The sequence below is a fragment of the Sciurus vulgaris genome (assembly GCF_902686455.1).
Source record: "Sciurus vulgaris genome assembly, chromosome: 12".
In the NCBI taxonomy this organism is placed as follows: Eukaryota; Metazoa; Chordata; class Mammalia; order Rodentia; family Sciuridae; genus Sciurus; species Sciurus vulgaris.
Genome location: NC_136473.1, coordinates 112135177 through 112159024, shown reverse-complemented (window position 1 = coordinate 112159024; position 23848 = coordinate 112135177). Strand labels below are relative to the sequence as shown.

Sequence of the window (23848 nt, the reverse complement as noted above, 5' to 3'; positions counted from 1 at the left end):
GCCCAGGTCTCAATTCAGCGGCTGAGAGATAGAGTGGGCTGTCTCTGCACTTCACAGTAGAAAAGGAAATAAAGAACTGGGCAGCTGGGCCGGGACCAACGATTTCCTTTACACACACAAGGCACAGTACACAGTTTACACCCAATAAAATGTCAAAGGTGGAAAGACAAAGCGAGCTGTCCTTGGTAAAGAGCAGGGGCTCCTGCCCTTCTCTGGATGGGGGCTCTTTCAGGAACTTACCCTCTTCCCCTCCCAGAAGGGGCCGGGCGATGCGGAGCCCCGCACTTAGAGGTCCCTGACAACTCGCTGCCCCTGACGCACAAGCCCCCGACTGGCCTGCGGAGGCGCTAGACGCTCCTTAAACGGCCCGCCTTCGCTTTCTGCCCTTCCTAACGCTGCAGGGCCACGTGCTCCTCTCTCGCCCGGCCGACCTGCCCCGCAGCCCGCCCCGCGCCCGCCGCGACCCACCGTTTTCTTGGCGGGCTCCTTCTTCCTGCGCTTCTCCGAGCCGCCGTGGTGCGGCAGGTCGCGGCTGCGCCAGGATGGGCCGCGGCTCAGCTCGCGCTCGCTGTAGGGCGGCAGCGTGTCGTCGGGTTCCAGCTCCACGTCGCCGGGCCGGGGCTCGTAGGCGGCGGGCGGCGACCAGGCGTAGTAGGAGGCGCTGCGCGGGCCGAGCTGCGCGCCGCGCCGGGCGGGCGTCTCCAGGCTGCCGCCGCGGCCCGCGCCCTCGGGCCGCTCGGGCGCGCCGCCCAGGTACGCGTGCTCGTACTTGCGCGCGGTGCCCGGCGTGCGGCTCACCAGGCGCGGCAGGGGCGCGTCCTCCGGCCAGCCGCGCTCGGGGTCCAGCGGCTCGCGGCTGCGGCCGCGCCCGTACAGGTCCTCCAGCGGCCCGTCCTGGAGGAGGCCTGTGCGCGCCCGCTCGAAGCGGCCCCCGGGCCGCGGCTCCAGGCCGTTGCCGTCGGCGCGGCGCCGCGGGCCGTAGGAGTCGGCGAAGGCCGCCAGCTCGTCCATGGAGACTGCCGGCACCCCGGGGGCGAAGTTCTTCCGCGACAGCATCTCCGACTTGGAGCGCTGCTGGCTGCGGACAGAGGAGTCGGGGGTCAGTGGGCCGAAACCCTGCGCCTGCGGGGCTCGGGCTGGCCTGGAAGCGCGCCGGCTCCTGGGCGCCTCTCGGCGTTCAGCGAGGGCCCAAGCACGCCTCCTGACCGTTAGGGTGTGCCCTGGTTCACGGCTACGCGTCCCATGCCCCCCGGCTCAACACCCCTGCAAGCGCAGCGCACACGGCTGAGGCCCCAGGAGCCTCTGCAGTGTTTCCTGGCGTTCACCGCAGCCTGTTTCTCCATCCAGCCGAGGGCCAGGTTACCTCTTGGGCAAAAGAACCCCCTGCAGTTGATGAGAGTGAGAGGCAGTGTCGACTGTCCTTCAAGGTAAAGGGCAGTAGGTGCCATTTAGGGGGGCGCGCCTAAGTGGTAAACTCAGCCTCGGTGTGCTTGGTCTTCTCACCCTGGTAAGCGCCTTAGCATCTAGAAGTTTGCCTCCCCAACCTCAAATGGGGATATTACTGGAGGCTGCCTTCCAGTCATGAGAATCAAGTGCAACTGTATACAGCGTTGGCATTTTACCTTCACGCAACAAATGATCAAAACCGATGGAGATGATCGATGGGAGTTTTTAGAGGTTGTAGGATAAAATGTATCAGGGCAGAGCTACGTGAGGGTTCATTAAGGGGCCCAGAGCTCACATTTCAAAAGGCCTCGGATGATCACTTATACACATGGAGAACCAAGGTTAATAAATGTGAGAAGGGGATGCCCCGCGCAGTGTAGAAAGAGACCCAGAAGCAGCGACAATGCTGTTAGACAAGTTTCAGGTCTACCTGCTTCTGTTCTGCCCCCTGGCGGCCATCACCTGTGCCGGAAGCTCTCCCGATCCTCTTTGTTATACTCCACGGCTGAGGGTCCGCGGCTGGCCCCACTGCTGCCTCCCATGACACCCGACCAGTAGTCAGGATTGCTCTCCAAGTCCCCAGACACAGGGAACTGCTTGTTCCGCATCTGATGGTAAGACTGGCGGAAGCTGCTGTCCTCTTCGTGCAGGGAGCTAAGTTCTGAGATGGTGTTGTTATCTGCAGGGATAAAACCAGGCATGACAGATTTCTCCATGTTAGATAGAAGGGAATTCTGCCAAGTGCTGAGACCAGAGGCTTAAGAAACTCCTGGCTGGGGGCCTCAGTCCTGTTCAGGGTGGGCTGTAGACCTATGGGTGGGGTGTTCTGGGCAGCAGGAACTGGCTCCAGTTGGAAGCCTACTTGCTTACTGAGAGGGAAGATTCCTGCCTCTTCTTGGAACAGGAGAACAATTGTTTTTGTTCCACCTAAGGCTGACTTCCCAGAACTCAGGCTCCCTGCAGCTGGCCTGGTACATCATCATCCTGGTTCATGTGTTTTTCTTTATCCAGTATAATTCTGTGATGAGCTGTGATAATCCCAGGTATGTTGGACCAAAAGGGACAACAGGAGAGAGAAAAGCCACATGTGGCAGGACCTTCCCTACTTTGGCCACTGCCAAGATGGGGCCTACAGAGCCAGTACTGCCCCAGGCTTTAGAGGACTACTGTTCTGCCTTCCTTCCACGGAGCCCTTCCCCACACAGCAAGAAGCCCGCAAGGTCAGGGGGAGTGCATGCTAGCATCTCATGCCAGCTTTAGTCCACACTCACCCAAGGCATCTTCTCCAAGTGGCACCAGGTCCACTCCCCAGGCCTGGAGAGACTTCTTCCCCTGTCCAGTGAGCATGCCAGTGTGTGGCCATGATGGGCCAGCCACTGTTTGGAGGTGTGAGAAGGACAGGGACGTGGGCTGCCTTAGGGCCCATGGGCTCTCTGTGCTCCTGTCCCAGCTAATATGTGCGGGTGTGTCTAGTCACTGCTTCCTCATCTCCTAAGTAGCTTTTTGCAAAGCACTTGTGAAAAAAGGATCAAAACCACAGTCTGGAAATTAAAGGGGGACGGGATGCTGTCAGAGAGCTTTGAGATATATTGAATTTCATTTTATTTAAAAAATAAATTGAGTGAGCCTATTTGTAATGTAACAGGATCCATTTGTTTTCTAAGATCTTGTTATTAGGACTTTGAAAATATTATTTAAAACAATATTTTCTAGGTTTAAAGCCTGGCTATTGAGTAAGATGTAAGCCAAGATAAGATGTGGGAAGCACAAACATGTCTCCTGTTCTCTCTGGTTTTCCTCTCTGAGCTCCCAAAGTCCTGGGAAGAACACAGAATTTTGCACAGCAGTGAGACAGGTACCCCCCATCTCACCACACCTCCTAGCCCTATCTCACCAGGGACACAGCCTTTACCGTGACTGCCATTAGGTTCAATCATGTGATCAGTTGGTTTTGAATTATAATCTGATTTTTAAAATTTTTCTTCCTCTCAAGGAGAATGGAGTAGTTTCTGCTTATGTTAAAGGAAAATAACTGAGATACTATTGATTAATCAAATCTAGACTGTTCCCTCTTATGAGTCCTGTGAATTCCAATTTCCTAGAAACCATATAGAATAAAAATTTAAATGCACCAAAGTGAGACCACTGTAAAATAATGTTGTTGGCTCAGAATTTTCCTTAAATTTCAGAAAACATGACTTTTTCATCCCTCAGGTAGTAAGAGCTATCCCTGTTTCACCACTCCTAGAACAAACTTTCCAGGATGTGAATTACACTAAAATTGCTGCCAACTGAACAGAGACATCAACATTCCCAGTTCAGAGGAAGCCAGTGAGGTACTAGGACAGGGCTAGGCAAACTGGGAAGGCACTGGGCTTTGTGAGCCACACCGTTACAACCACTCAGTTCTACTGCTGAACATGAAGCAGTCAGAGATTATACATAAGGGACTCAGGGGATGCCTGTGTTCCAATAAAATTCTGCTTATAAAAATAGAAATTGGGACATCTTTGGAGCAGGGGATATTGTTTGCTGACCCCTGCTCTAGAATGTTCAGGCTTAAAACATCCCAAGGGCAACCCACCACTTACAAGGGCAAGGCAAATAAGGTCTAGACTGCCCAGCAAATTCATGAGCCTAGCCCTCAAACTCCCAATTCTTACAGAATCTATGACTCCCGGCTTACTCTGAAACCATGAGATCCATGTTATAATAAGACTTCCAAGATTGTCCATTCTGTGACCCACCCTCAGGTTTACTTTGCTCTTCAGGAACAAAACCAACCTTTCAAAGTAAAGGGGGCTCTATTCCACTTCACCTCCATGCATTAGTTGTAATGTTAACCTGCGGGTTCCAGTGATCTGGGCTTCATCCCAGCACTGGCCCTGAGTACTGATGCTGGCCACTTTTCCTCTCTGCACCACTGTCCTCCTCTGGATTCTACAACCTCAGAGCCCTTTCCAGTTCCATCAGTCGGGAGTCCTAGGAATGAGGAGTCTGTGGTCTCAAAAGAAACTACCATAGAGAGCTACACACCATTAGCTCAAAAACTTGTAAATATCGTAAGACTGGGAATCAGAAGACCTAGGTTCTCCCCTGTGGCCTTCTGTTTCCTCATCTATAACTACAAAGGTTGGCCAGGCAGTCCCTAAGTGACTCTGAGAGCTACCACCTTCTGACCAGCTGAGCCCTGGAGACCATTTTAATCAAGCCAGTCAGATGGCAGAGGTACCACCTGGACAAGAATCCGCTCTTTAGTTTTAATGTTAGTTGTTAACTTTCTCTCTGAGTGTGAGATTCACGGAGTTCCTGCCTGGGCTTCTCAATCCCTGACTGTGTCTTGGGCCCTACTGGATCCATGACAACACTGCTACAACTCGTTTGTCAAGTGCAGTGACATCTGCATCCCTGACGTTCCAATCTGGAGATGGTCTTTTTATAGTCAGCGAGGTGGGAGGATGCAGCAATGGCTGCAGCAGACGGGCTGGATTTAGAATCGCAAACTGGGTGGAATATGTTGTCCTTCATCTGAATAAAGCTCCTGTAGTCTGGGACTGTTTCCCCAACAATTCCATCAAGTCTCTCTTCGGTTCCAAGAAGAGGAGGGTTCAAAGGAAGCACGTCCTGACCTCACCACCAAGCCTGCCAGCACCCTCTGGTAGTCAGCCATCCCCGCAGACCTGCTCTGTTCTGCATCCCATGACAGACAGTAATTTGGAATCTACCCCAAAGAATCAGCTCCGTCAGCTGCAGAGCCTGCAAGGGCTCTGTGTAAGTTAGGGTTGGGGCCCTACCACCTCCAGACTTAGTAATTAAAAGTTCTTTGAAGAGAGGAGCAGCCTCTTGCCCAGCCCTTATTGCTATGGTTGGGCATCTGGGAAGAAAGGCATCTCTCTTTCCCAGAGTCACTTTGCTAGTCTCTTCTTTTACTCTCACGGAGTCTCAAGTGGGAAGCTCACTTCAAGGCTGGGCTCTTCATGCTGGAAAAGAACTGCTGCTGAGCTCCAGATGTTAAGTCATTGTTGTGCATGTCCTTAAAGGGGGCAGGGGGGAAGTGTTCTAATAACCCTTTCTAACCCTAGGACTAAGAAGCCACAGTGCTCTATTGAGTATTCTGGCTGTACCCTGGAGACACCCAACATAAACCAAGGATGTGGGACTGCCCTACTCTTTGCCCCAGAAGCCCCTTCGCTCACTTTGGTGAACCAGAGCTGCCAGCACCCCAATGGCTCTGGCTCTGCAGCCCCGTCACTGCCCGAGCAGCTACTCAGTCCTGCATCACACAGAGCACCTAAAACCAACAGATGCTCACATCTGCCTCTCATCCTTCTGGCTGGGTCAAACTGAGCCAGCTCCTTCTCCACATAGTATAGGACCTTCATGGAGTCTCTCTCCTTGTCTGCTTGGATCCGGTAACCTTTGCGAACTGTTGAGAAAGCACAAGAAGGTGAGCTAAAAAAGGAAGACATGAGGCAAAGGAAGCAGCCGTCTCACCAGGCAGACTTGGTTCCCCATGATAACAACTCCTTTCAAATCACCCAGAGATCACGATCGGCACACACGGGGCCCAGATCTGGGACCCCCTCTAGCGGGGGGTTCACTGGAACAGAGACCTACAGGTCAACGACAAACTCCCAGGCAGCATACTGCCATCATTTCCGCTGGTGCTTCCTGTCTTCTGAGATCCTACAGCTCCACTTCAGGCTCATTTGCTGTACGCGTGAGTTCCATGGGGGAAGGGGGGTCTACACAGACCTAGATTTCTAGATTCAGGACACTTGTCGCCCCACAGCCTGAGGCTTGCACCTCCCCTTGGTGGGAGGAGCACAGGTACCCAAAACCTCTAGCCATCTGGGAGATGGCACAGGCCCTCCCTAAATTGGGCGGAGGGGCACCTAAGAGCTAAGATTAGATTCTAGACTCCACGCACAGTTGTGCACGACAAATGTGACACACACGGTTTCCAACCATGGCTCCACTTCATTCCTTAGCATTTTCCTTCTAGGAAAAGGAACACCATGTTTTAGACACGATTAATTCAACCTGCAGCTATGTGGTTACAAACAGATGCTGTTTTCAGGGCTCAATAAATACACAATTAAAGCAGGAGAGATGCACCATCTCCTGCCTCTCCGTGAGGCATCGCCAGGGCTGCGTAAGCCCTGGACCACTCTAGTCCCGCCAAGGACAGTCCCAAGGGTGGTCAGACATCAGCAGCCTACTGCACAGACAGGAGAAGCGGGGGGGTGAAAGAGGCAGGAACAACGGAATGGGAACAGAAAAGCAATGGGAAGGAGATGCACAGGCCACTGAACATGTGCTGGTGCTGTGCTAAGTGTCTGCTAGGTACTCATGCCTCGCACTGCCCGAGGCAGTACTGCTATTATCCTCATCGAGTGGTTGGGAAACCTAGGAACTCAGGGATTTCACCTCTTCTCCAGGAATGACCTAGACTGACCCAGGGCATCCTGCCTCTGAGAGTCTAAGGAGAAGAGGCAGAGGAAGAAGACAGGTGAAACCCAGAGCAGGGCTGCTTTCAGGTGAGCTGTGGGTTGTACAGTCGGCAACTTGGTCCTGTCTTCTGGTCAGTAGGACCATATGGCAGATGAAAGAAGCAAGCCAAGCCCCAGGATCCCTCTTCCCAAATTGGGGCAACACCATGAGGAAAGCACAAGAGCACGTTTGCCTCCAGAGGAAATCAGCTTAACAGTCTCTGGACACACTACGCTGACTATAGACGAAGCTCTCTCCATGGAAGATTAAAATAGAGAATTCCACAGCCCCCTAATCCCAAGCCAGGCACTGAAGGCAGAGAAGCCGCCCACACACCCATTTGCAGGTGCACTGATTTTCTACGTGAGAACATGCTGGGCAGTCCACAGCCACCTCAAATTGTGAAATAGAAGGGAAAAAAGAGAAAAAAAGTTAGGAGTCTCAGCACATGATTTTCAGTGGTACCTTTCTCCAGGGGTCAGATCCATAATCCTTATGTGGAAGCAATTATTAGCAGAAATGTGTTTTATTTATCAAGCTACACACTCTCCCATCTCTGCAGAGGCGTTAGCAGAGTAGTACAGACAGTTCAATTAAAATGCAATTATCCCACGGAATGCTCCGTCTGTACTAGGCAGCTACGTCTGACGATGAGGCTAGAATCGGGGAAGGGGCATGCTGGAGGCAGGCTGCTGCTGGTTCTTGGAGGGGCCTTGAACAAACGCAGGCCTGCAGGACTCGGTTTTCATGTCCACAAAGTGCAAAGGACACCTTCCACACTTCCAATCATCTCTGAAAGAAGAGGGGACAACTGAGGCCCAATCAGAGGAGCACCAGCAGCTCTGTAATCATGCACAAGGGGAGGCTCAGATGTCACCTCACCCAAAGGGCTTTCTTTGATTCTTAGGGCTAGAAAAGTTGTCTCTGTTTTTCTGCTTTGACATTCTTGCTAACTTACGAGTCATTTAGCTGGAACTTTTACTGTGGCCTCAATACATTCTAGTTTGTTTCAAGTCGTTTATATAATTGCCTCATCTTCTCAAAGATTCCTAAAGGAAAAGAATCCTTATCATTCAGTCTTCGCGCGCCTCCCTGAGTGTGTGCTGGGTCCCTGCCAGCCTGGGAAGGGTGGGGATGTGGGTCCTTAGGAAAGAACACTTCCAGAACAGTGTCCATCCATAAACTACAAACTGTCTGAAGAAGAGTACAAGGGGCCTCTGTTCACCTCCATGTCCCTACCACTTGGCACAGAGCCGGCACATCACAGACACTCAAAAGCCTGGGTGTTCAGAGAATGCATGAATGAATGAATGAATGAATGAGTGAACGAACGAAAGCATGAATGAAGAAAAACTGAGAGCAGAAAGCGTAGTTCATGGATCACAAGCTATGGCATCAGCAGCCATGTGGGTGGTGTATTGGAGAATTTTGATCAGGAAGGGAAAGGCTTCAATGGTAGCCTGAGGGAGCAGCAAGGTTGGGATGTTTTGTGGTTATCAATTCTAGCGATTACTTCCAAGTAAAGAACTCCAGCGTGTTTGCAGCACCGAGGGAAGGCGCTGCTCCACCTGCAGCCGAGGCCCATCCAGGAGTTCTCAGGGGTGAGACGCTGATGTGGTGAGCATTCAGTGGCACTGGGATGAGGTCACATGGGGGGCTGTCGCCACATGGAACCAGCTGTCCCCAGCGGAGAGAGGCAGTCATGCCGAGCAGCAGCTGGAGGAGCCTGGGTTAATTGCAACGTGGGCTGCAGCTTAGATTGTTTTCTGTGTCATTATAAAAAATTGCACTCCTCATCACGATACAGATTCGAGCATCTGTGCATAGGTGGTCAGGTTCTGAAAAGTTACAGTGATTACAGCCTCAAACGAAGAGGGCAGTTATTAGGGTTTGGATGTGAGGTGCCCCCAAAAGCTCACATGTGAGACACTGCAGGAAGGTTCAGAGGAGGAAAGATTGGGCTGTGAGGATCTTAACACTATCAGTGAATTAATCCCCTGACAGGGATTAAGCAAGTGGTCCCTGAAGAGGTGGGTGTGGCTGCAGGAGGCGGGAATTGGGGCCTGGCTTTGGGGTGTACATTTGTATCTTGCAAGTGGAGTCTCTCTGCTTGCTCATCACCATATGTAAGCTGCTTCCCTCTGCCACCTTCTTCCACCATGATGTTCAGCCTTGACTTGAGCCCCAAGGAATGGAGCTGGCCTTCTGTGGACTAAGGCCTCTGAAACTGTGAGCCCTAAATAAACCTTTCCTCCTCTACAGTTGTGCTGATTGGGTCATTTAGTCACAGTAGCAAAACAGCTGCCTTAAGACAACAGTTTTGTCTCTCCATACTGGTGTGACAGAGGTTCCACAGTGCCAGATCCTTCCAGCTTTGACTTCTCAGTCGCAATTAGGAATTCCTCTAATTGGTCAGAAAGAGACAGGGGCAAAGTATTGATCTTTAGACTTTATGGGCATCCTCCATTTGGTTTTGGTAACTAAAATTCTAGACAATTCTCCCTTTAAAAGGTGTAGGATTTTGTTGGTGGTTGTGTAGTCTTCTTAATGGTAAGCTACAAACTGGGCTGGGTGGCACACTAGATCATTCTCTCATCCCAGAGAAACTGGCTCTGTGTCACCCACGTGCCCAAGAGAGAAGACCTCCCCAGCCCCTCCTCTCCCCAGAGAGGCGTCTCCTTTCTGACCCCACATCACAGGCTTTTCCATTTGAGGCCTCATAACTCTTACTCACTTTATTTCCATCACAGTCCCCAGTCACCTCTTTGCTCGGCTCTGCAGCCCTTGAGGGCAGGGAAGACTTGTAGGCACTCATGAAACATTGCTTGATTTGAAAACAGAGAACGGGATCAGACTGATTTTCACCTGTAACTTGAAGATCATAGAACTCTGATATTTTAATAAGAAATGTCACAGACTGTTGGCCAAAGCCAACAGATCTGGGAAACGGCTCTTTTCCTGGTGATGTTTCAGTTTAGGTCAATGGCTGCTTTATTCCTGTTTTCAAGTCAGGTCTGGCCCAGCCTTTGCTTGGGTTGGCACTTCATACTTCTCAGTTACCAGCCTTGCCAGCATGGACTTTGCTGGAGAGGGGAAGCAGGGATAGTCCCTCTGATGTCAAACCACGATTTCAAAAACTCTTAAGGGATTTGATGCTTTTGACCCAATTAAGGATCAGCTATTTTTCAGCTAATTTCTGCTTTGCAGTCAAAATCCAACATATAAAACTTGAGAAAGAAGTCTCTGTCATAGACTTCCATGCACGTAGCCCTGTTCTTCCTGTCCTGTCTTAACGAGCTTAGCAAGGCTGGTTATGGATGGTGGAGCAGTTGCCAGATTCCACCCCCAGGGTGACAGCAGCTCAACTGTGGGAGAAGTGGTTCTTAAGATTTGCATATCTCTGTATACATACAGTAGGCATGTATGCATATATAGATGTGTGTATATATAGAGACACATCCTTATTAATTTTGAAAATGACATTTCAAAACCCTACTCAATTCTTTTCCACAAAGGATGAGTGGAGGCCAGGGAGACTGAAATCAAGTGGGTTAGAGCAGGACAGGAGGGGATGTGGAGGCCAGGAAGGAGACAAGCACTAAGCAGGTAGAGGTGACGGCAGGGAGGACCAGCTGCAGTACAGACAGGAGAACGAAGCAGGCCAAGGCCATTTGAGTACAATCTGGAGGACCTGGTGACCATGGGGTGGGGACTGAGGGGGAAGGCGGGGGTAGGTGAGCGTCCCTGTGGCTTGGCGACTGGGCGAAGATGCCATCCCTGAGATAGGGTGCGTAGACAATGAGGTGGACAAGCAGCAGGTGGACCCCATTTCACAGAGACTGGGGTTCACAGGCCTGCAAGATGTCAGGTGGAGAGGTCCAGGGCAGCTGGGATGGGCCTGAAGAGAGGCTGGAGTAATGAGTGGGCGTCACCAGCATGATGGCGGGGAGTAGAAAGGACTTCCCAGGAGACGCCAACCGGCCCAGGGACACCCACGTCTAGAAGACACAGAGGAAGAAGAGCCAGCACCCAGGGACGGGGAGGGAGGGCTGCCCGTGTTCAGAAGGGCAGGGAAGGTACGTGGGCAGGGTGTGAGGATGCAGGAGCATCCAGCGGACGGAGCAGGCGGGCACCTGGCGGGGCCGGCCGCGGAGAGGTGGAGAGCACGGCGAGATGGAGTGAGTTGAGGGCCAGCAGGGAAATGGGCACTAAGTAGTCAAAGCTCACTAAGGAGCTCCGTGAAGAGGAAGGGGCGGGTTCATTCTTGAACGGGTGAGGTTCGATGCACCTTGACTGCTGACAGGAAAGGTACTGAGGGAGGGAGGAGGGAGCGGAGGGCTGGGAACAGGTGTGGGGTGGAGGCCAACAGAAAGGACCCTCAGGAAGCTGCAGGCGGTCCTGGACAGGAGGAGGCCAGCTCCCTTTCTTGTATGGGAGAAGATCTCCAGTAACTGCAGGGAAGCTCACGAGAGGGAATCTGGCCCCTTCTCCCCCTCCCACGCAGGAACCAACGGGAAGGCCGCTACACGGCTCCCCAAAGAAGCCTTCTTCACCCTGCAGTGTTCCGAAGAGTACCATATACACAGGTAATCTGAAAAATTGCTGGTGCTAGCCGATTACCCTGGAATCGAGGTAGCATGCAAATATAAATAAAGCTAAACTTACATTTTTACAAATGAACATTTCTTAACATTGTACTGTTCTCTATAGAACAATCTACATTGGCTTAAGCCACCTCTTTAAACGGAGAATTAGTCAAAGGCCAACACTAATGCTACTTTGGGACCATGAGCATGAGATGTGTCCATGGGGACCATGACAAACTAAATCTTGATTCCAGGACACAATAATGGCATGGGCCAGACTGGCTGTGACTGACTGGTGGCCATCTTTGCTCTGTTTCTGGGCCAACAGACTCGAACTGTGTTCCTTTTCAAGGTCAATAGTTATTTAGGCCTCTGCAGGAATGGGCATGGGGAACAACTCTGGCCGATAAAGCTGCTAGGTAGGGAGGAGCTCTTGGGAATTTTCTCTCACTCTTGGGAAATGAGGCACAAGGATGAAGCAACCTTCCTCTCTCTCTGAATGCACTTCATACCTCGAACTACTGCTGCCACCAATGGTTCACGAGGGCAGCCAGCCATGGAGGCCAGGGGACGTGCTCAGGATGAGAGCACAGATGATGAGAGAGCTAGTTCTTGCAGGGACGCTCCAAACTGTCCGGCTAGCCACACCTGGAGCTAACCACTTTACTTCGGGATGTCTCATTATGTGCGATGATGCACTTTTCTATTTTTAAAGCCACTTCTAATTGCAGTTAATGTGGCAGGGTGGGACCAAATGACTAAACTGCAACAACCAGGAACTCAGGAAAGGCTGAAGCCAGGAGAGGACAATGATCTGCCTCTATGAGTAGCATCACTTAGGATGATGAGCAATTAAAGAGGAAGAAAGGGGCAAGTGCCCGGTGGGAAGGGGAGAGAAGAGACTAGGGACACAGGGAAGCAGCAGATGAAGAGGGGACAGTCCCCTCAGTAGCTCTTCTGCCCACTCCATCCTTTGGGGACACGAACTGCACGGTTTATCACTCTCATTTTCTGTGTGTCCTTGATCATTAACTTTTACCTCTCAGTGTGTGACTCATTCCCTGTCTCAGACGTCAGGATTCCACTAATAGTTCCAGGGAGGGAAAAACACAAACACTAATCCCTCACCGAGGACATGCGCCCCTTCCAGTCAGGCGGTGGGCTGCACACCCGCCCAGATGCCCGCAGCATGAGATGTCTGATTCGCCAATCCTGGTGGCTCATTGCATCTAGGAATTTAAAAATCACCTTCTGAAGCTACCAGACACAGAGTCTCAACCTCCTCCACTCTGTGATCCTGTTCAGGTGCCTCCAGGAAAGCTGCACCTTGACGCCTCTACCTCTCCACCTTCCCCTGCCCGTGCCCTCACTTCTACCTCTGCACAGATTCATCAGGCCCCAAAGGAGCTGATCGTCACCCAGCTCAGCTCTCCTGGCCAGTGTGTCCTTTCAGCAGTGGCCTGGACCACAAGACAACTGGGGGCGTCTTGAGACCCCTGTCCCTCATTCTCCAAAGTCTTCCCACTTCTTTCGAGTTCCTCTCAGGCTCACCCCTGCTGTTCAACCCCCACTGTCTCCATCGTAACCCCACCAACCACCGGGTCAGACCTTGGCTCATGGTCTCTGGTCCCCCTCTCGCCCCCTGCCCAGTCGCTTGCCACCCTGCCACCCCATGCAGGAATCTGCTCGCCGCACTCCTGCTGGCTCACACGCCAAGCCCAGCCCTCTAGAGGGGCTCCATCGGCCCCTCCATCTCCTTCCAGGCTGTCCAGCACTCACACCTGTCCTCCCAGCTCTGGGCTTCATCACGATGGCCGTCCTGCTCAGCAGCCCGGCTCACTTCCCAATCTGCTCATTCCTCCAGGCCCAGCACAAACCATGCCTCCTCTCAAAGGCTCCGTAACAACTCCAGCTCTTTCATGGTTAAACCAAGTGCACACCAGCATCTGAATGTCATAATCTGGGCCCACCTCTGTCCCCGCAAGACCACGCTGCTTGTCAGAGCAGCCACGTCCTGTACATCACACTGTCCTTCAGCGTGCCACGGACAGTCCCGAACACCAGGCAGGGGTGGAATAACTATCTAACAGCAAGATCAGCGTTCAAGGAGAGCCTCAGCTCTTTCTCCGAGTCCTCCTTACCGGGGCGCCTAGGAAGGAAGCAGGGTCAGCAGGGTCCTCCAGCCTGGGAAAGCCCAAGATGCACTCCAAAAGATACCGGACGTGGCCAGAAGGACCCCACTTCTGGAATGCAGATAACTTTCCAAAAGATACATCACTGAACAGACTGTACTTATCAGCCAGGAACTGGGCAGGGGCCAGGGACAAGCCCCGGGCAGGGCAGTCTGGAACTACGATTACCACTGTGGCTTCCTCCTGTGGAGTCACTTGGTGCCAAGGGAGGTGGATGCGGCTTGTCCATCAGCATGCCAGATGAGGGGGTTCCTCCCAAAGGGACAGAGGGGATGGAGAAAGGGCCAGGGACACCGGAGACAGAGGGAGGGTACCCGGCCTTGGCCGCTTTCCCTGCTTCGTACACTGTGGAGGAGATGAAGAGCAAGAGAGATTACGTTGTCCCACCCTCCACAACCCTCACACCAGAAACCCCTGAGGACGCTCTCAAGGGAGCTCGTGGACATGTGTGTCTTCTCCTAGGACCAAACTGACTCAGCAGGGCCACTCTGCACGGGACCATCAGCTCCACCGAAGAGCAAAAATACAAGGGATTTCCGTGCTCAGTACTGGCATAGGTAAATATGTGCTCCTGGAAGCTGTCACAGCAGCATCCCCAGGTTCAGCAGCCCACTGTCCGCAGACTGCCCCAGGCCTCTGGAGGAGACCTGGCGCAGGGCTGCTTCCAGGAGGCCCAGAACCTCTTCTGGAGAGGGGAAGAGAGCAGTGGGTTGCCATGTGGCCCTGGCTGGGTGACTTCAAAAGCCAAGCAAATGACCTGAGGCCTCCTAACACTGCTACCCCTACAGATACCACAGACGCACAGTGTGCCTCTCTCTCCCAGTGCGTGTCTGGCTTGTGGTAGGGATGCCAAACTCAGTGCCTATGTGGGCTTGGCTAGTCAGGTACAATTGAGTCCCTGCGGGACTAGTCCCTGTTGGGTCTTGTTCATCACGGGAGTAAAGGACACTCATCAGGGGCTGCTGGGTGGTGCCCAAAGGCCACGGTTTGCACACTGCATATAAAAAGAGGAGGTTCTCTACATGGGAAGAGAATGACCAAAGGCTCCTCTGGTTTGAATGCCTGAGGAGAGGGCAAAGCTTCTCCATGACATGGCCATCCTGCCTGCCCTTTCATCGGTAATGTCCATGGACTCCAAGCGCATGTGAAGGTGTGGATGAGAACATGGAGGCAGGCATGCAGGGGGTGAGGAGGCAGACAGGGGGTCCCTGAAGCCGGGGCTCCAGCAGAAGATGGGGTCTGGGATGACCAACATTCTGGGTGGAAAGAAAGGAGGTGGAGGAGGACTTGGGTGCATGGCTACTGGATGGAGAGGAGACGCACCTTCTGACCGCCCCACACCTCCCCAGGGCTCTTTACTCACAGGCCTGAGGGCAGCAGCAGGAGTCTGGGCAGCACGGGCAGCGGACGTAGCAGCAGCAGCTATGGGGACAGCACTGGCACCAGCAGATCCCCACCAGGACGAAGAAGAGGAAGACTCCCAGGATCACCAGGCCCACAAACACCCACTCTGGAAGGACGCACAGAGAAACCCACACTCAAGGCAGCCCACCCTCAGGACGGGGTGCACCAAAGGGTGTATCCCTGTGAAAGGAGGTAAGGGGAGGGACCTGGGGAAGGCACATCCTCCAGGGAGGAAGCCCCAACTCAGCAGGACTCTGAGAGTGAGCACGGGGCTCTGGAGGAGCGGAAGGCAGTGAGGAGAGCTACCCTGGGTGGGCAGTGCAGTGCTGGGGGTGGGGACAGGCCCTCCAAGCTGACTGCAGCATCAGAATCAGGAGGGACAAGAGCAGGAGTCCTGGCTGGGGAGGGGAGCCTCACCTGCTGGACAGGGAAGGGGCGGGCTGGGTCAAGGCCGATGAGCAGGCTGGGGAGTGTCTAACTCCTGCTTTTCACAGCTCAGCACAAGCCAAGCGTGAACAGATGCCATCTCGAAGATGAAGAGAAAGGAAGCAAATTCTATCTGGCTTAGATAAAAATGGCCGTGACCCTACGTGACTTGACTGAGTTGGGCAACAGGACCCAACCCTCCCTGGAGCCTGGACAGACTGAAGTGAGCCATGCTTTCCCTTAAAAGCCAAAAGACTAAAGCAGTTCATTTTGGTTGACAGCTTTCTTACCCCAAACCCCTCAAGTACCCATTCTTTTTCTTAAATTTTAATTATTAAATAGTCCTTCAACTAAATGGACATGTTGTTGGGAGATTGAGACTATGAAGTTAGGGGACTTTTGATTAGAACATTATTTCCCCAGAGAGAAAATGAACAGCTTATGTCTCCTGAAGGTCCCTCCTCACCTACCCATCTGAAACCCTCCGGATCACCCAGGTGCCCCTCTCCCATGGCGGGGGCAGAGATCTGGGGAGCATGCCTACTGAAGACCACAGACAGCAGGAGGCCTTGGCCTTAGCCCTGAGATGGATATGAGCCCACTGTTCAGATAAGCTGAGTGGAGGAGGGACCACAACTTTGGTCAGACAGTTAAAGATAATGGACTGGCAGGTTATGTTGGAGAACAAAAGAATGTTATCCATGAAAGGATTCTTGGAACCAGAGAAAGGGAAATTCAGGTGGATAGGAAATGTCTTTTTTGGATGAAAAACAGTAATTCCCACTTATATAACTTCTAGTTTGAAACCCAGCAATGTAGCTCTGTGTGTGTGTGTGTGCGTGTGTGTGTGTGTGTGTGTACAAATGCTTACAAACTGCAGGAACTTTAGACAAGGGGGATTATAAAGAGCTATCTCTTGGTGTCCTTGGGAGCAACATCAATAAGAAGAAGACCTGGGTGGGAAAGCACAGAAGAATTCATGGAAGAATAATTAGTGAAGTTGAACTATGAAGGCTCCAGATATTTCTTGAAACTTGTATCTCTCTGCTGTTCTTAGGAAGCTCTTAAAATTCTGGCAGAAACTCTCCAAAGCAAGACTGAATCCCACCTTTTCCTGCTCCTTGATTTGGGTACCTCCCCACCATACTTCACTTGCTTCTTTTATATATATATATAATTTTTTTTTTTTTTTTTTAGTTCTGGATGGACCTTTATCTTATTTACTTATTTACATGTGGTGCTGAGAGTCGAACCTGGGGCCTCACACATCCCAGGCAAGTGTTCTACCACTGAGCCACAACCCCAGCCCTTCACTTGCTTCTCTGAGCCTCTGTCAACCACGAAACACAGCGCTGCCTCAAACTGGAGCTGGCGGGTAGAGGCTGGGGCACTGAACTGAACTACTTCACAAGAGAGTGTGCTGCAGCAGGAAGCTGTGGGCCTTTAGGGATGCAAGGGGCCTAGTAAGCCCACGAAATCAAGCACCAAGTAACAGAGGTCTGAGGATGGGTGTTTCTCAAGGCAGGAGGAGCAGAGAGCTTTCCTGAGGTTTGAAAAAGATCTTTGGTAGCATTACTAAGGCAGTTATGTCATGATGGGCACGCAGACACAGCAGGGAATGAGGGATGGGATAAGGAACGAGGGTGGGTAGGACACAGCTCTCTGGGCACAGCTGAAACACTGAGGCAGGCATGGAGATCATCAACGATGCTACGTGCCAGACACTCGGGGCCTAGGTCCCCATCTCAGCCTATTCTTAACTATTATTATTTTAGGGACTAGGAACAGAAGGAATAGAATTTAAAGGCTCTTCTAATGAGTTTAGCTCACCTGGAAAAGATCACAGACATGCGTAGACAAATATGAAAATAATGAAACAAGTAGTCGGTGACAGATGCAGAAGCAGGACAGATGGAGTGACAGCAAGTTAAGCAAATAAAGAGTCAAATGACCGAATACCTGGCATGATCTCCACAGCAAAACCGGGCAAGAGATCAGCAAGCAGCCCTGTCCTGCCTGGAAGGAGTAGAAAGAAAAGAAGAAGGAAAGAGGTTACTCCAGAGGAAAATGCAGCTGAACCTGGCCCCCGTGGTGGCCATCCCCACACGGGGACACTGGTCTGCATCTCTGTGCTGTGAGAGGCCCGTTACAGGCTGGGGGCTCTGTCAGCAGAAGCGACCTTCTCTGTCAGCCCCGCTAAGTGAAGCCTGCCCTGAGCCAGAAACAGACTTTCTCTCCGACCATGGACAGGAGGAGGTCTCTACCTCCTTAGGAAAGGTTCTGCTTGGGCAGACTGACATGCCACCTCTCCTCACTCACACACCCTTCCCGTCCTCCTCACGCAAAGTCAAACCATCTGCATCCAAATGTTCAGTAGACATTTCTGTACATCCGTACAGTCCTACATCCATATAGAAACAGAAGTACATATTTGGTTTTAACTCAGGATTATCTTGCTACATGATTCTATTTATGGTCTAAAGATGTTTCAATGATTAAAAATTTCAAAGGCAAGGAAAAGATAAAGCTAGACCAGTTACACACTCCTCTCTGCTGTCTGCTTCAGAAACACTCTGCACATATGTAGATGGCACGGCTTTTCCATGTGGCACCCACAGCTGGCGGCAGGTCCACGTGCCTTCTGCGTGACATGGCTGGCGTCAGAACAGGTGCCCCTTGGGCTTTGGAAGGCAGAGCTGTACAGGAAACAAGATGCTGGAAGATGTGAGGGAGGAGATCAGTCCTTTTTAAAACCAGCTGACTTTTAGAAAGCTATGCTCTGCTTTCACCAGATTCCCATATCAAGGTAATGAAAAGGCTGTTAGGCTAACTCTGCCACGCTGAAGCCTTGCCTCTACACTGGTGATACACTGGTGTGTTGCATCAGGACACAAGGAGCAAACCTCCCTCCTCTCAGTGATCATGAAGGCCACCTAGCAACCAACTAAGCCCTGTTTCACTGAGGGGCATGACCTCCATCTCCAGAGCAGCACCATCCAACAGAGGCATGGGGCTAGCAACACACACTACTTCAGCTTTTCTAGTAATTATATTTAAAACGTCAAAAGAAATAAAATTAATTCAAACCATTGTTATTGTTACTTATATTAGTATCAACAACTAATCATTTCAAAAACTCAGTAATCACGTGCAGCTACTGGACAGCAGAGCTCTGGGGCCTATAACTTGGCAGCTTCTATCATCAACGGCTTCTCTGTTGTGAATCTAATCAATGACTTGGACCACAGCACATGCAGAGATGTTTAAGATGCTGGTGGGCTTGAGAACAGGAGAGCCAACACTAACAAGGCTTCTCATGTCCCCAGGTACACCAAGAAGTATATGTAGACACACTAATCGTCCAGATTGAAAAACAACAATGGAAATCCACAATCTACATTTTCTTATACTCATTCACAGTCCTATCTCTATATAAAAATAAAATTCGTGCATATGGTTTTGGCTCATTTAGAAGACAACTCTTTCCTGTTAGCCTGAAAGAAGTCTGCCCATGTGTACATTTTGAGTCTGAAAGTCACAGCTGGTCACTACTTCCATCTTCTATAAGGCACTCCACAGGAAAGAAGTTCTAACCAGGGGCAAAGGAAAAAGGACACTCCGGGACACCAGGGAGGATGTGGTGACCGGGACAAGATATCAGCGAGTGGGGCAGAAGAGAACCTTGTTCACTTGGCCTCCTCTCAGCTGGCCTCAACTACAGGAAGCAAGGCAGCATGCACCCTGGTCACGCCTCCTGCAGGGGTCCCACACCTGTCCCTCAGGGAACAGCAGCGGGTCACTTGGGCCAACTCTGCTTTGGGCCTTAGCCAGAAGAGCTTCCTTCTTTCTGTTCTCCAGCTCGCACAGCTGATTTGGTGAGATGGTGCTGCTGCTCCCAAGGTCCCTGAGTAGGACGGGCAGAAGCCAAACGGGGCACTGGGGAAAGCACCCTAAAGGAGACTTCCTGGCCAGCCGTCACTGCATCTTCTCGAAACATAAAGAGAGGTCTGTGCGGTTCCCACGGCAGGAGATGCAACGGGCTTGGGACCAAAGTCTGAGCAGGGGATGAAAGCAAACATGGTCTCATCTGGAGTGTTCTCTACACAGGAATCTCTGGAAACTCAAGGGGGCAATAGTCAGCTGGTCAGAGACGTGGGAAATTGGGATCTCAGACAGTCTTGTAGACACATTCACACTCACTGCCAGGCAAAGTCAATCAAGCCATCGATAGGCAGTGTTTGTTAGCAGATCAATCAACACAGACTGACTTAGTGGGGGACATTTGCTGTGGGTTTTTTTTTTTTCTTTCCAATCTGGACAGTTGGCATTTCTAAGTATATCTCTCGTTGTACCTACTTAAATGTGTGGACCCTCTTGTTCTCTGGCCTACCGGTGCTTCGAACACCTCTGCAGAGGCTGTGGTCCAAATCATTAGTTAGATTCACAAAAGAAATGCCATTGATAATGTAAGCTTCACTTTATAGGTGCTGGCAGAACATTAGTTATGTGGTAATTATTAACAATAAAACCCCTACATTCCAGGAGGAGATGGATTATATTCAGTGTGTTATGTGAGAAAAAGCAGCAAATGGGAGTCAAGATAGGGTAGATTTGTCATGAGTTTACTTGGTAACTACTAGAGGCAAATTACTTCTCCTTCCTAGGTCTGGGCTTCCTCCTTGGTGAGAAGAAGGAGTTGAATGTAGCAGTATAAAAATGGGGAGACCCTATGTGTGGTTTTGTCTGGCTTATGCCTATGACCCTGGTGTAATTATTAACTCAACCCCTTTTTACTCTCAGAATTCTAGTGTGGGCAATTGATTACCTGCTCACCCTATCTATATCTCAAACTCAAAACTCAGGGATTGGAGTTGCAAACTGAAATGTATACAGGGACCAGCAGGCAATGTGAAGTAAGTGAGTGCAGCCAGCCAGATGTAAGACACCAGGGAAGACTCGTGGGTGTGAAGCACAGAAGGACGGCAGGTCTCACCAAAGGCCACTGTTGCCCTCACCCCAGAAGTTGTCCCGAGAGTTGGAGGCAAACCATTATTCAAGATTCCCCAGATTTTTGTGAAATATCATGATTTTCAAGCATTGGACAATGAATTAATACACTTTTAAACATCAGACAAGCCAAAGAGAGTATGCCTGTGGGCTCTCCAGAGCCCAAGAACACAGACTTGCCTGCGAAGGGTCACAGCACGAAAACCAAAAGCAGGCTCTCCCCACATGCTCTGCAGGCCACCATAACGGTGTACTAGCTATGTTCCCAAACCAGAAGGACAGGGACGTAAGCTCTAGCATCTGGGTTCAAATTAAAACTTCAAATAATATTACACACCAAATGTTAGTCTGTCTTATTTCCGGGCGCCAGAAAGGGCATCCTGGAGAACAATGAAGGGGCTTTCCATTGTTACTCTAAACCATTTTACTTTTTAAACAGAAAAAAAAAAAAATTAAAAGAAGCAGAGAGTATATTAGAAATATGAATCAGAAATTTCCAAAGGTTGTTGCTCCAAGAGGAAGACCTACATCCAGCCGCCCCATGAAGCCACAGTCCACAGCCAGCACTTCAGAAGGTGGAGGCCTCCCACAGAGTTCTTGAGTACCCCTGGCCCTGGGGGGTGGTGACGGACTCTTCAGTGAAGGGGTGACAGTCAATGTTTTCAGAGTCCAGAGCACAGAGGAGCTGGGGAGAGCAGAGGCCATCACTGTATCCACAGCCGAGCGAGTGCAAAGCTCTGGCTTTTACACCATGGTTTACATTTTACTGGAGTGAAAGGCTTCTGAAACTCGGATTTGTGCTGGAATTCCACGTCTGATGATCATTTTGATTTCAGCTCCGCCCCCCGAGCACCCCGAGCAATGCTACTGTGCAGTCTTGCCCTCTCCTCTCCCGTGTGCAACGGGCATCTGCCTCCCGGGCAGCCAACACATCCCAAATTCAGCAGCACTCCACCGGTTCTTTTAAGCCACTTCCAGGACTTCGCTTAGGAGTGGCAATTACAAGTCACTTTGATGTCTGAGGAGAGGACGGAAAGCACACCCTGCAGACAGAGGCCACATTTACTCTTTTCAAACCAAAGCTCAAACTATCCCCAGAAAATACAATTTTCATGTAAGCACTCAGTTTTCTCCAAACCTTGCAAAATCCATTACTTGAAAGAAATTTCCACATGAATACACGCAATGAATGAGGCCTGCTAATAGCCTTGCAAGCGCACACAGGTGCCAAGCTCAGGCCGTACTGTCACAGACTCCACCACCAAGCATGTCCAGGTACCTGGGGTTGAATGTTCACAGTAGAAACAGGCACTGTAAAAACACCTAATATCTTGTCTATAGAACTGCCTACTCGAGCTGTTTTCTGCTATTGCCACCTTGAAGTCATCCCAACTGAAATGCTTGTACATATTCCTGGGAGCCAGGTTGCTTCTCTGATGTCTCCAACCCCTTCACTCACTCATTCATTCAACAAAGAAGTGTTTACTATAAAGCAGGTGCAGACAGAAACAGTAACAGGACGTGGCCCCATGCAATGTGCAAGAGCCTCAGTCTTGCCCACACCCACAAAGCATCCAGCAGCATGAGCAGAACTCGGTTTAGTTACCTGCTTCTGTGTCACAAGACTCACTAAAGTCAAAGGATTTTCTTCCTGCAAATCTGTCTTCCTCTGCCTTTTGGATACCACATTCCATCTGGTCAAGGGCTTTTCCCCAGAGACTCAGTCCTTGCCTAGCTTCCTAGTCTTCAGAGTGTTATCTTTGCACCTTTCATGACAACCATGTCCTGGGGATATTTCCTCCAAACCCCTAACACTCACATCATGGTAGGCCAGGCCCCCCAAGTCAGAATTTACTTTCCTTCTTTACTAAGATAAGCATTTCTCAAGACTGGAATGTGTTCTGACAAGACTCTGTAAGAATGCTGCTTTGAGAAGCTACTTCCCCTCCATTCTCCCTAGGGGCTGTACATGCCTTCCTTAGAGCACTTATCTCTCAGTTACAGTGGTCCCCCACCTGTGCCTCCAGTGGCAACAGGAAACCCTTTAGGGCAGGGGCTGTGCCCTAACCATACATCCCCAGCAGCCCAGCATAAGGAGGCACCTCGGCACCTATGGGGGCCTGCAAGAGTTTTCAGTAGCAAATCCCAACTGTTTGGTAGACTGGCTCATGGCAAGACCCTGACACAGTCCCCTCTCTCCACTCCAGAAGGGAGTAGGCTCTTGATTAAAAATGTGAAGCAACTGTTCATTCATCAGTTCGCTCATTCCACACTATTTTGGGCACTGCAGACACTCAGCACTCCCAGAGGAGTCTGATGCCAGCGCACCTTCCAGATACTGGACCATGTACATGCTATCTTGCCATTTAAGAGAATGGGATCAGCCTAACCCTCGTCCTCAGATTTGAGGACAACCAGGGTAGGGTATTTCTAAAGAAGTCATTACAGAGAAATGATATACATACAGATTTTAGATAAAAAGATTTTTCTTTTCTCTTAATACTTCAATCCAACTTCTGATTTTTAGTCAAAACCTTCAAAATGCAACGGATGGTGCAGAAGTTCTGGATTGGGGACAAACTTGTTTTTAGAACCTCAATCTGGCTACTTAGTCACTTGATGGCAGACAAGCTGTCAATGCATTGGAACTCATGAAAAAGGTGGGATGACCACCCCTCCCCATCCTCAGGTATCTACACCATCCTGGTTTCCATTCGTTTCTTTGGAAGTATTAACTTAAGGACCTCCTAGCGTTTGCCAATATACACTGTAAGTGAACCTTCTGTTTCAAAGCTGAGGATGATGAGGAACACCTCTTCTATTCAACATACATCTCAGCTGCATACATTCCCAAGCTTTCCTCTGGATCCATCTTCGGGGATGTACTGTATCCACCCCCTCTTCTCTCAGCTTCGAGCCCTCCAAAATGCTTCTCTCCTGTGTCTCTGAGGGGAGCAGATGCTTTCTCTGGCCCTTTTAAGTGTGAAGATGTTTCTATGGCTATGCTTTAAGTGTTGTTTCCATGGCTATTCAAAATCCCAAATAGATTGGAAATTTCCCAAGGGCACACACATCCTCAATTTTATTCTATATTCCCATGGCAACCATGCATTCAATAAATATAGTTTATGACTATCCATCCCAAGTGTGGATATAGCCTCCTTTCTCTTATATATGTATTTAAGCATTTCATGTGTTTACTTTTTCTTTTTGTGTCTTGTATATTTTAGTTCGCTGTAAATTACAGTCTTAAAGGAGAATGATTCTGACTGAATTCTCTCCATTAAATGACTA

General features: G+C 50.6%; 1 protein-coding gene across 9 annotated transcripts in view; it reads right to left on the bottom strand.

Moving 5' to 3' along the window:
* The window catches only part of ILDR2 (immunoglobulin like domain containing receptor 2), a 55545-nt gene that overhangs the window by 5976 nt on the left and 25721 nt on the right, over positions 1–23848 (bottom strand). For 3 of the 9 annotated variants that reach the window (XM_079107921.1, XM_079107920.1, XM_079107926.1), the window contains 7 exons: positions 17507–17563; positions 15081–15227; positions 13886–14062; positions 5759–5872; positions 2718–2822; positions 1909–2125; positions 469–1078 (listed from right to left, as the gene is read on the bottom strand). In XM_079107921.1, coding sequence (XP_078964047.1) covers positions 469–1078; positions 1909–2125; positions 2718–2822; positions 5759–5872; positions 13886–14062; positions 15081–15227; positions 17507–17563 — 1427 coding nt within the window. The remainder of the gene's footprint in view (positions 1–468; positions 1079–1908; positions 2126–2717; positions 2823–5758; positions 5873–13885; positions 14063–15080; positions 15228–17506; positions 17564–23848) is intronic. The other 6 variants (XM_079107928.1, XM_079107923.1, XM_079107922.1 and 3 more) reach the window with 6 other exon arrangements.